Here is a 12,763-nt window from a genome sequence, read left to right on the forward strand (position 1 = left end):
GAAGTAGAACGATGATCATTGTTCCAATAATTTGGTATAACTCTGAGAATGGAGATTTGAAAAATAGCACTACTGTAAGATTCCTGAAGTGTGGTTACAATTTTACTTTCAATAGAAAAGCAATGCATTTGTAGAATTATGATATGGAAGCAATTGAACTGGAACATATACAGTACATTTTTTTATATTTTTTTAAGCATGTGCAGTACCTTCCTATATATTGTAAAGATAGTACAGCACAGCATGTTAAAAAAATTCCGCCTTCCTGGTTATAGCTAAAAAATGAACCACTTGCTCCAACAGAGTTATACCTTGTTCATATTTTTATCAGAAAGAATAAAAATCAATGCTTAGGTAATTAAGGACCACAAAAATGACAGCATTAAGGAATTAGAAGTCATTAGTTTTAACGCTGTGGGGGTATGATGGCTGAGAAAGCTGACAGTCTCGATTTGAGACCCAAGCACCGAGCTCTTCTTATTTGTTTGAAGTCCTGCCCACCTAGCAATACAAATGTGAATAGATAAATAGATACTTCAGTGGGAAGGTAAGAGTGTTCCATGTGCTTTGGCATATAGTCATGCTGGCCACATGACCACAGCAGCGTCTTTGGGCAACACTGGCTCTCTCGGCTAAGAATTAGAGATGAGTATTGCCCCCTTGAGTAGGACACGACTGGAAAGGGGAATCCTTTACCTTTAAGTTTTAACATTGAATTCTTGCTGTTTTAAAAATTTTATATAAAACTCCCCCCTTATGTTTTTTCTTCCTGAAAATGGAAAAACATGAACTGGTGATTTCTGGATTTAACCATTTAAAAAGGGCTATATATGGAAGAAGGAAATTACACGACGTTATTTTGAAAGGGGAAATGGAATCAAGTAAATCTAATTGGTGTAAAGATTGAAAGTAGCTTCTTTAAGCACCTTCACTTTCTATTGTTTTCAACACATTTTTCTTCTCTTTGATTTTTCTTCATTTTTCATATCTTTTAACTTTGTTAAAAATTATATTAAAAAATAAAATTGATACAAAATTCAAAAGCAACTTGCACAGAATTACAATAATTCTTCTCACCTCACCATCAGCAGTCAATACCATTGAATGATGTGAGCCACAGGCAACTTCAATTACTTTTTTGTTTACCAAGTTGGTGGAGATTTGGCAAGGAATGTAGCTGTGACTGGTTGTTCCATTTCCCAGTTGACTGTAAGCATTATGACCCCAAGCATATACTTCTCCCTCTATAATATAAGAAAATAATTTTGAAAGGCTGATATAAAAATTGGCTACATTACAAGCTATCTTTTTCACAATGAATAACAAGATGATTTTCCTTCATTGTGAAATAATTACATAAATCACAAAAAAATGAAAAACGAACCCTTTGCTAACATTAATCAATATAATAACGGTTGAAACAAATAAACAGAGTAGATGGCAGGCTGAGAAGGGAATGATGTCTGTAAACCAATCAATATTCAAATATTGTTATCCTTGAAGTGGAATTTCTTTTACATGATATACAAAATAGTGTGACTATCTGCTTTCTCTTTTATTATCTCATTCTTATTAAAAAGATCCAAACATCAAAGCTTTTCCCCACACTGGCTTCAAAGGGCTTGTTACCAGCTGCACAGATATCATCAGAACGTTCTACAGCTAAACTACATTTGACAGACCTGAAAGATTCCTTCTTTGGGGCATATACCTCAAAGATTTACTTTGAGTTACCTAAGTTCCTTAAGGCCACCATCATAACTCTAATTTAGACATAATGCTTGAACGGGAAATATAGAAAGATTATACTTTGAAGAACTAGAATTTCACATATACTGCCTGTTCTTCACTTCTTTGTACATCACTTATATAGATATCTAGTAAGCTGCAGTTATCTGACAATTAGGCCTTAACTACACCCTATCTAGGCAATAGTGTCACACAAAGTTTGACATCTGATCTAATAGTTGTGGTACATATGTCAGAAAACTGAATACTTTATGAACTTGCAAGTGACATTGATATTGTTCAGGTCCACAGATAATGGTGAAAAAGTTTAGCTAAGTGACCTATGCACATACTTTTGTGACATGCAAATATAGGTAACCATTTTAAATAACTGGCTCTATTCCAAATAAAAACTATGATAATTAATCAATAGTGACTAATTTTCACAACCGTTTTATTATTATGAAACTGGGCAGATGGCCTATAGCATTTGTCCAAATAACGAAACAGTATGGGAAAGCATTCCCTAAAGGTCTGGTCCAAGGCTTGTCCAGGTACAGAAGTTAAGAATCCAAATGGATCTTACATGAAGCATGGAAGCATTTGATTCATGTTGCTCTACAAATGTGATGAAACAAAGTAAACAGTTGAGTTGAAACAGTGCTTGGTAAGCTTGTGGAGAAAAGTATATTATAAACCAACACTGCAGTGATCATATCTGAAAACTGGCATTCTGAACATCCATAATCATCACAATATAGCCCAAGATCAACTTCTGCAAATGGATTCAAAGTGATTGTATTACCATTAATCACAATTCAAGAGCATAGGGCATCAGTACTTTATCAACCAGTAAGAACAGGTTAATTGACTAGGGAACTAATTTGAGACTTTGGAGAATATGTAGTGCAAGTTGGTCAGTAGTGACCTCTCATAGTTGACATAAAAGTGCAGGTGATCCAGTAGAGTCAAGATAGCTGTAATATGGATAGCTTCTTCACTCAAGGGACTGTTAGTAAAAACAAGATAAGGAAAACTGCCAATAGCCATTAAACATGCAAACACTTAAGGCAATGGAAGGCAAATTCCTTTATTGCAAAATGAAGAAATTTCTGATGATCTGCTCAGATGGTCTGATAGAAACCAGCATCCATCAAATCAATGTAAACCAATCTCTGAAGATTTTGCAATGAAAGAAAGAATGCAAACAGAAATGGCAGCATGTTATGAATCCTACATGTACTGGTAGCAACAGTATTGAAACTAGAACTGATGCAATTTACTATTCAGCCTAGGCGGCTAGCTTGTCATTAACTAGATTAATCATCTAGACTGGAGAACAAGTGGTTATTTCACGATCTCTCCTTTATTCAGAGATTTCTCTAAATAAATTTAAATAACTCAACAGAAATATCATTTTAATATTTTTAATTTTTTAAAGTATAACACAGTGGCCAGAATGCATAACTGCAGGCTAACTCTGCCCACAGCTAGGAGTTAGATTCTGACCGACTTAAGGTTGACTCAGCCTTCCATCCTTCTGAGGTTGATAGATTGTTGAGGGCAATATGCTGTCTCTGCAAATCGCTCAGAGAGGGCTGTAAAGCACTATGAAGTATATATATGTAAGTTTAAGTGCTATTACTATAACTGTTAAAATTGAACAGTATCAAGATAATGAAGCACAGCTCAGCAACTACAATGATCTTATAAGCAGAGCCTGTTCATTGTTCCTTGTAAACCTTGAGAGGGAACCTTTCAGAGCCCATCAAATATAGCTCATTTCTAGAATGTTCCAAGGAAATTTGGATAAAAAGTTAATTATCTAGAAAGAAGTTACGTTCATACAATACTGCTATATTGTTTTTTTTCCATTCTCTAATGTCTTTGTAGTCCAATCTACTACCTCCTAATTGCTTCCCTAATATCACTAGGTACAGGATGCATTATATTCAATCAATTATTTATTGTTGTTTATATCCCATCTAATACCTTGCTGCTGTATCCAAGCACACATATCTTTTACATACATTTATAAAGAGGGACTTTAACAAAATAATGTATTTTCAGCATCTCCCATTGACCAAAATTCTAGGGCAAACAGAAACAATATTTGAAACTTTGAACCTAGTCAGATTGTATAGACTTGCTTGATTTTTGATGTGTTTTGAGGTATAAACACATTTCATTTCTCATGATGTTTTGTAACATTTAATGAAGAATATGTACAGCTATAGAATAAATATATCCTAAAATTCATAGCTTGCCTGTCATACAAGTTGTTTTATTACAAATTTTGAATATTTCTTAGCCATGTGACATTTAAAAGCAAATTGCTAAGTGTTATTACAAGTAGTCCTTAACTTATGACCATTTGTTTTATGACTGTTTGAAGTTATGACGGTGTTGAAAAAAATGATTTTATGACCAGTCCTCACCCTTACAACTCATGCAGCATTCACACAATTAAAGTTCAGGCACTTAGCAGCCAGCATTATATTTACAATGGCTGCAGTGTCCCAGAGTTAGATGATTGTCATGTGCGACCTTCTCAGGGCTTCTGACAAATCAATGGGTTAAACTGGATTCTCGTAATACTCACAGCATAAAAGTAATACAATAGGGTGTGACTCATTTAATCATTGCATTGTTTAGCAACAGAAATTACAGTCCCAATTTTAAGTACAAGTCAAGGATTATTTGTACATCCCTTCCATGTACTATTCTAACAACTAAGCTCTAAGTACCCAATTGTATAAGAACCCCATCTACTTTATCATTTAAAGAAAAGTAATTTCAGCATCTCCCCAGAATTTCTTAGCTTTCCTTTCTTAATAATATTGTTATTTTAAAAAGAAAAAACCTTTCCAAGTAATATATTAATAAAATAACCATAGCAAGAGCCATATAACATACCAGTAGTAGCCAGAACAACATGAGGTCCACTTCCATAACTGAGGGAAGCTAATTTTTTGCCACATAAAATATTTATTCTTCGAGGTTCAATGCTGCTCTGTACATCACCAATTCCCAAACTTCCGCTGCAGTTAGTGCCTAAAGCAAAAACCTATTACACAATGATACTGTCAGTACCAAAATACTTTTATAAGCATATATAATTAAAATATTTAAAAACACCCAAAATGCATTTATAATGAATTTTGAGTTTACATATTTGAGGATATATATTTCAGCCACATTTCTGCCATGTATTCTGCCCTAAAGGAAACCAAAAGTGTACATCAAGTATAAAATTTATAATAAACATCATGGAAGTGAGACTTATTTAACAGATGTACAATATAGTATATTTATTCTTTTTTGTGTTAGACCTGGGGAAAAGCTACATATTAAGCAAGGCAGAGAAGTCTCATGCCTTCCAAATCTTAAAACAAATGTGCATGCAAAGATTCTTGGCATGTCAAGCTTCAAATTTGTATGGAATCATGAACAACTAAAGATAAAGTCGATACCAAGACAAATAGCTATTCACTGTTATATCTTCAAAAATTACCTCATCATTTTCAGTTGCATAAAGAACTTCATTGCCAGCACTGCCAAATACGCAAACCTGACGAATTAACTTCAATTCCTCTTGAGAGTGGAGAGCAAATAATGGCCATTTCCCAACATCCAGCATCTTCTGTTTCGGTAAAAATATAGTATATACAGATATTGCATAATCTGTTATACTGCTGCCCAAACTTATACAAGTATGAGATAGTTCAGACTTGGCAAATTTTGGGATAACTGTGTACTGTAACTTCCTAACTCTGTGGAAACAATGCAGTTTAATGAGTCAAATTAAGATTAGCTGAGGGACAAATTTCTATAAAAAGCAATATTTGTAGCTCAGCATTGAACTGTAGGGTCCTTGGTATGCTCTAAGCTAGGCTGCTTTCTTCCAGACATTTCACTGCCAAACTAATAACTTCATCAATGCTAGTAGAGACCCCACTTGCTACTAGCAATGTTGATGTTATCTAGTTTGGTAATGAAATGTCTGCAAGAAAACAACCAAGCTCAGAGAGCACTGAAGACTCTATAGGAGAGACTCCTGTATAGTTACTTTTATTCTATACATTTTATTAATGGGGTTTCCTTATTGTGTTTTCATTTGTTCCAATCCTATCATCTTCCTTGTATGTATCTAGAACCACATTAATATTAACATTCCATTTGTTGAACTTTCTATCTACGATGGGAAAAGTTCATTACAACTGTCTCCCCTGAACATTCCCTGCCCTGACTTTTGAAGTTCACAGGATGGAACAGCAATACCAGACATTTCTTGTAGTGAAGGGAAACAATAATAAGGTTATAATATTTTGGGACCTTACAGTAGGATTGAGATCAAGCAATGAGAAGATGGCCAAATCACTATTATCAGACTTTACTCACTGGTATCTTCTTAACAGAACATAATCCCACAAGTCACTTGGCATAATTTTCAAAACGTCCTCTCTAGTGACCAGGATACTGATGGAAACAGAAGCCCCACTGTTCACAAACCCCTCAAATTGTCTCCATTTTTTTTAAGTAAAATATTTTGCTTTTTTTAAATGCTCAGAGCCATATGAAGCACACCAGAACAAAGCTATTCCAATTAGTTGGAATGTAGCCATTTGGTTGTCGAAATGTAGAAATAATGACTTCATAACTAGTTCAATGTGATCTTATTGCAAGAAACCTGGCTTCAAACTTATTTGGCGTTAAACTTTGATCAAGAGAGGGATCTCTCAGCACAGACACATCAGATCTGCATAAACACTGTGTACTAGTGAGTAGGACATACAACTATCTAAGGAACAATTTTCTAATATAGGGGAAAATGACTTTATACTGATTATGAAGTTAACTATACTGATTTGTTTGGAGCCCTGTGCATTTGTATGCTGCTATTATTCATGACTGACCAAGTATTCCTTCCTGATCATAAAATGTTACAATATCTAAGTAGTGGGATCTGTCTTACTTGGTGTCTATACAGGCAGCTTAGGACCCAACAAGTCTTGACATGTGTATAGCCTACAACAATATTCTGCAATAAAGTGTTAGGAATAAAGTGTTAGGAACATACCAACATCCCAACATCTAAGGTCTGCTCTGGAGATGCAGGTACTTATTCGTTTTTCCTGCCAGCCAGCCAGCCAGCCAGCCAGCCACTTGAGGTAATGTAGAGCAGATGGCCTCTTCCTAGTTGCTAACAAGAAGAGAAAACAGTTCTCATACAGACCATTGAAAGAGAAAATGTATTATTTATTTGTCAAATTTATTTGCCACCTATCTTGCCATGGGGCCACTCTAAGCAGACATTAATAAAGATATTTATCAATATTATAATAAAAAGATGGACTGAGAGCAAAGGGGAGGGACGTGGAGTCTGCAATCAATCCAGCAGCCACCTTCAGCGTGCAATTCCCCCATTTGGTCCCTAGACCAGCGGGCAGAGCAACGTCTCCAGGCTCTTGCAGAAGGATAGGAGGGGATCCCGTATTTCAAGCTATTGCGTGTACCGCTCAGACCACATGACTATGTGGTATGTATGCCGCTCAGACCACATGAGAAGATAAACCATGGGCTGTATGCCACCATTCACATTTGGTCCGTTTTGAATTTTCTCGCCCGCCAACAGGACCCGTGTCGAAGTTCAGTGTCACATGTAAACATTAGGAACAGCAACACTGCCGAGCCCTCCCAAGAAACGGTTGCAAATTTTGCAACCTTCGAACCTCTCAAGGAAAAGTTCAAAACTAAACATAATAGTCCATTTGTGTAGCTCACAAAAGGATCTATACGTGTGAATCAACTTCTGTGGGCATAATTGTCAACTCAGATTTCTAAAATGTTTCGGTGGGGGTGGAGGACGAGCAGGCCAACATGCACACACACAAACACACGCGCGCGCTAAATGAGCTCGGTCTCACGAGGAACACGCTTGTGCACCCGGAGAGCTCGAGCGGGAGAAAGGACGAGGCCGTCTCGCAGTCTTCCCTGCAGGGGCAGCGCCCGGTCCAAACGTACCTCCAGCATTCTAGCCGCTTCGGCAGGGGCAGCAGCAACCCGGCAGGCAGGAAAAACAGAGCGGCCCGATCGCCGCGTAAAACGCACCCCGGCCGCTTCTGATTCGCAAGGCTCAGAGCGGCGGGCGGGCTTTCGCGTTTTGATGAAAGGAGGCGGGGCGTTGCTATCCCAGAGCGGCGGGAACTGTTGTGGCTTCGGTCTCTTTGCTGCTGGGGTGAAATCTCCTTGCTATGGAGTAAAACCGCGTTCCTGCTTTGCAAGAGCAATGAAAGTCCTGTAGGAATACTGTATCCTGAACTGCAGAATCCTAACGATCGTTAAAAGGCAGTACCGTATAAGGGGAGCTTTTCGTGGGTCCCGCTGCCACCCAGCGATGGTCTTGATTAGTGGGCTTGCATAAAATGGTAGCTTTTGACCAAAATGCAGGCAAAAATCTCTCCTCCTACGGGTCAAGTGAGGTAATAATGAAGTGCTTGGTCAGAGCCAGGGCCAGAAGAACATAACCCCTTTATTTAGCCGAAGCCTATCCACTCTCAAACCCAAGGGTCATCGGGGACTATGGATCCCGCAGGAAGCGCCGCCATGGCTCTTCCCGCCCGCTGAGGCGCCACTGCTGCCGAAAGGGCTGCTCAGGTACTGCTGGGGGAGCCTCTGCCCGGCCAGGCGGCCGCCTGCGCGGAGGCGGGGATAGAACGGAGTCCCCACCCCGCCAGGGCCTGGGGAAAGTCCCAAGGGGGCCCGCGCTTCCTTTCGGAACAGGATTGAGCCAATCGGGGAAAGGAAGCCCCGTTCTGCCCGTTGAGAAACGTCGCCTTAGTAATTCGATTCCTACTCTGGTTTATGAACGAAAGAAGTGACACTGAATGCATATTCACGAAGTAGCTCGCTCGCTCGACGGGTTGAGCCGAATTATTTCTAGCCCCTTTGCTAGCGGTGGCGTGTTATGCATGCTCTGGGGTGGATCACCAGTGGAGCAGTCTCCCGGTAGTATTCACCGCCTCTCCCATAGAGGTGAATTCGAGGAATTTTTTTTTAGCAAGAAAACTTTCGTCCCTCTTAATTACCTTTCCTTTCCAACATCGGACCAGAACTCAACTCGAGGATAACTTAACTTTCCTATAATAAATGATTTGCCTGGAAGGAGCCCCTTCCAGGATTTCTTATTTTGATGTCCTAGTCTAGCACATTGTTTAGGGTAAGGCTTCTCAAAATTTATAGTATTGTAACTTCCTAAAATGGATAAATGAATTTGTGTCATTTTCTACATGAATAAAACTCTTTCGTTGGTTAGAATTCTGCAAAAAAGGTACCGTTTATTAAAACTCATGGTTCCAGACTTAAGCTGTTTTAACAGTAATCTTTTCCCCATTTTTAAAAACTAGAATTTAAACAAAATTCTAAACTTCACTTCTACCTGTGCTATGGAGACTACATATGTTACTCTGCTGGCCATTTATTTTTATCCTGTCTGCATTGTTTTTTTTTTATAAATAACTCAAGGTGGCAAACATTCCTGCTCCTATTATCCTCACAACAACCCTGTGAGGTGTGATGGGCTGGGAGAGAGTGACTGGCCCAAGGTTACCCTGCTGACTTTCATGCCTAAGGCAGGATTAGAACTGTCAGTCTCTTGGTTTCTAAAACAGCAATTGAATTTTTGAAAAAAAATTATATACTTTTATAAATCACAATCAGAATTTACCAGCTGAGTTTGACTGAGAGCTGTTTTGAAGTAAAGAGCAAATAAAGAATAATGTAGATAAAAGAAATAATGTGAATAAAATAGGAATCATACAGAGTCAGATATATGGGCTCTGGGGGACCCTCTCTATTCACATTATTATAAAGGGAAGACGTGCTTAGATACATGAACTCTGAGAGACTCTATCTATTCACATTATTATAAGAGAGGAAAGTGCTTGTTGGAAATTACATTAACAAACAGTTAAACCCTTTTAAGTGGTAATATATCTTCTGATACCTAGATGTCACGGAAAGGACTGCTATATGGAAAAACATCTGAGTGACCTGACTGTGAATGACACAAAGACCTATATGTTACAAAGAGTTACTTAATCTAATGAATTTACCCAAGGACAGTAGTAACTCTCCCATTAGCGACTCTGAGCACTTAAGAAAAGTTGTGTGGCTAAGATAATTTTATAAACTAAGATTAATGCTTTAAGTAATTAGATGAATTTATTAACAAGTATATGTAACCATAGAAGGAAAATCGGATGTATGATCTCATGATTAACCATATATGGAAAATGTATGATCTCACTGAATCCTTTGTCTTAGAAATGTATAAAAACCATTGTATCAGAGTTCTTTCTTTGTTCAAAGCTTCAGGTACAAATCTGGCTCTGAACCTTGCGCAATAAACTGTCTCTGACTGGCCTGGGAATGTTTTTTAGTCCTTCCATTCCACTACATTTATGGCACCCTGGCAGATGGGACTAGAGAACAAAGAACTTTTGTTCTGCCAGACAGCCTGCCCCAGCGGAACCGACGCCTCCCCAAGGAAAATCCACTGGCCGGCCATTAGGACTCCTTTGAAGTCCACGGAACCTTTTGGTGAGGAGGTGCCGTAACCCGCTGGCAAAACAAGCTAGTCAAGGATCCTTAAAGGCTAGCCAGACACAGAGACCTTAAAGAAAAAAAAGAAAGAAAGAAAAAAAGGAAAAAGAAAACAGGTAAGTATAAATCAGAGAGTTAAAGTCTCTCTGTTTAGAGTACCCACCCGTTAAAGGGGTGGCAGAGGGGCCTGATCACCCCCTACCTGGAGACCCAGTGGCCTAATGGATAAGGCACTGGCCTCCTAAGCCAGGGATTGTGGGTTCGAGTCCCACCTGGAGACCAGGTGGCATCCTGAAGTCTCTGGAATTAAGTATTTAAAGTATTTAGTTAAGTATTGTGTGGGATTGTGTGGGTGGTTAAACCTCTGCGGTTCTCATAGACGACTGTCGGAACGTCCAGCGTCGTGAGCCAGGGGTAGTGTTGTTAGAAGGGTGGTAATAAATATTGATCAGTGGAAGACTAAAAGAAACCCCCCCCTTAATTACTCAAGTATCAGGCAGAGTTTGCTAGGGTCTGTTTGATGAAAACTAAAGAAAGGGGAGAAATAAAACATTATGCAATAAAAGTTTTTTTTAAAAAAAATGTGTGATCTTATGTGTGGTAAGAGAAAAGAACTAATTGCAGTGTTATAAATTTTCTGATAAATTGCCGTTCTTAAAAAGCTAGAGAACTCTGAAAGACATTGTTTACTAGTCTTCCCACCCGGGGTTTAGCAGGCCGTAAAGAGGAAAGCCTGTCTAAATGGGAAGACTTGATCAATTTGGTGTGATTTCTGTTAAAAATATATATATATATATAATGATAGTGTGTAAATTTGAATGGAATTGATTGTGATATTTTTGGCTGGCCAGCAAATTAAGTAAACTTGTGCTTGAATAATTGTAATGATTGGTTTGCATGAAGTGAGATTTTTGCATGTGAGATTGGTGTACGCAGTTTGCTTGCAGCGTGAATGTGAAGTGTGTTGAGGGTAAAAGTTGGTGAAAATGCACTTTAATTCCCCTTCATATAATTTGTGGGAAATGTCTGTGAATTGTGGAGGTTAGAGAGAAATGCAGAATGTGTTGCTTTGTTGGAAGAATGCTGAATGAAGCAGGTTGCCTGCTTGGTTGCCTGCTGTAAAACTCTTTTTTTTCCTCTCCCCCCCCTTCTTTTCCTTTGGAAGTGAGAAGCAGGAAAAGGGTGGGCTGTTGGATTTTTTTCAGCGGACATCTCTCTCTGCTGACGGCTAATGTGGTTTTTGCTGCTGATCTCTTTAATTTGCATACGAAAGCTTTTCTGCTCTGAATACAATTTTGATTTTATTTTTTTTCTGAAAATTTTTGAGGTTTAAAACGCTTAATTAAACCTATATAAAAGAAATGATTTTGAAAGATTTTTTTAATCTGACTTGCATTTTACTAAAGGCAGAGAATTGAAACTAAAGTTTGATATATTTCAGATTTGTTTGTTTGATTGTTAGCAGCATAAGTTGTTGTTCCTTTCGAAGAAGGAGCTAATTTGTTTATAAAAGAGAGATATTCACTAAAACACGGAGATGGCAAGCTGAATAATTATAGGGAACGAACAACTACAAAAGGTTAGGAAAAACAGAGTGTGAACTATACAACTATTACTTATTTGCCAGATCCAGGACAGAAGAACCTAATCACAAACAAAGACATTTAACCATCATAAAACCACACACACACAAAATAAAGAATTCACACGCCAAATCAAAAGATGTTTTTTTGGGGGGGAAAAAGGGTAAAATGGTTACTCTTACAGTTACGACAGGCTAGCCTCGGAACGCTGTGCTTGTGTTTGTTTCTTGCCTGCCTCCCCAGAAACAATAAACTGATTCTACTCTCAAGCAGCTGACCTCCAATCATTTCGAAGTAATCTCCCAGCCGGGAGTTTTGAATTCAGGAAGGGAAAGCTCTGCCTTTCAACAATCCTTAAAGGGAAAGGCTTCTTTTTCCTTCCGACAGGAGTAGCAGCCCCTATCTATAAACAAGCAAAAAAATTAAGATAGTTCTATGCAAAATTAATTGTATCTGGACCTTGGAGTTTGAAATGGGAGGGACATGAAAGAGGAAGCCTTGAAAATTTGAAACAAGCTTTGACCAAGGCTCCTGTATTAAGTTTACCAAACTTGGAAAAGCCATTCAATCTCTTTGAAAACACACACACACACACACACAAATGAAACAATTTTAATGCAGCAGACAGACTTGATTGTAACCACAAATCACAATTTGAATCAAGCACAGTTCTTAGCCAACACCAGATCAATGGATCAGTTTGGATTAGAACATTATGGTGCTGAAGTGATTGATTTACAAACAAAAATAAGACCTGATTTGGAGGAACACCCCCTGGAGAAAGGAGAAGCAATTTGTATAAATGGTTCCTCTAGGGTGGAAGGGGGAGTACGGAAAAATCCTGGAAA

At 38.3% G+C, this 12,763-nt stretch overlaps 1 protein-coding gene and 1 non-coding gene across 18 annotated transcripts in view; one reads left to right on the plus strand and one right to left on the minus strand.

The window, feature by feature from the left end:
• RCBTB2 (RCC1 and BTB domain containing protein 2) overlaps positions 1-8,570 on the minus strand; it is a 57,317-nt gene extending 48,747 nt beyond the window's left edge. For 8 of the 17 annotated variants that reach the window (XM_087886261.1, XM_087886198.1, XM_087886237.1 and 5 more), the window contains exons 1-4: positions 7,753-7,865; positions 5,243-5,371; positions 4,645-4,795; positions 1,078-1,244 (exon numbers count right to left, since the gene is read on the minus strand). In XM_087886261.1, coding sequence (XP_087742387.1) covers positions 1,078-1,244; positions 4,645-4,795; positions 5,243-5,371; positions 7,753-7,761 — 456 coding nt within the window. In that variant the 5' untranslated portion in view covers positions 7,762-7,865. Of the gene's footprint in view, positions 1-1,077; positions 1,245-4,644; positions 4,796-5,242; positions 5,372-6,808; positions 6,932-7,752 lie in introns of all 17 variants that reach the window. The other 9 variants (XM_034426873.3, XM_034426874.3, XM_087886227.1 and 6 more) reach the window with 5 other exon arrangements.
• A 1,969-nt stretch (positions 8,571-10,539) lies between these two features.
• Positions 10,540-10,614, plus strand: TRNAR-CCU (transfer RNA arginine (anticodon CCU)). Its single transcript has one exon. It is a non-coding gene; the product is annotated as a tRNA-Arg (tRNA).
• Positions 10,615-12,763: the final 2,149 nt, after the last annotated feature.

The sequence above is a fragment of the Pantherophis guttatus genome, chromosome 1, assembly GCF_059756535.1.
Source record: "Pantherophis guttatus breed Tessera chromosome 1, ASM5975653v1, whole genome shotgun sequence".
Lineage (NCBI taxonomy): Eukaryota > Metazoa > Chordata > Lepidosauria > Squamata > Colubridae > Pantherophis > Pantherophis guttatus.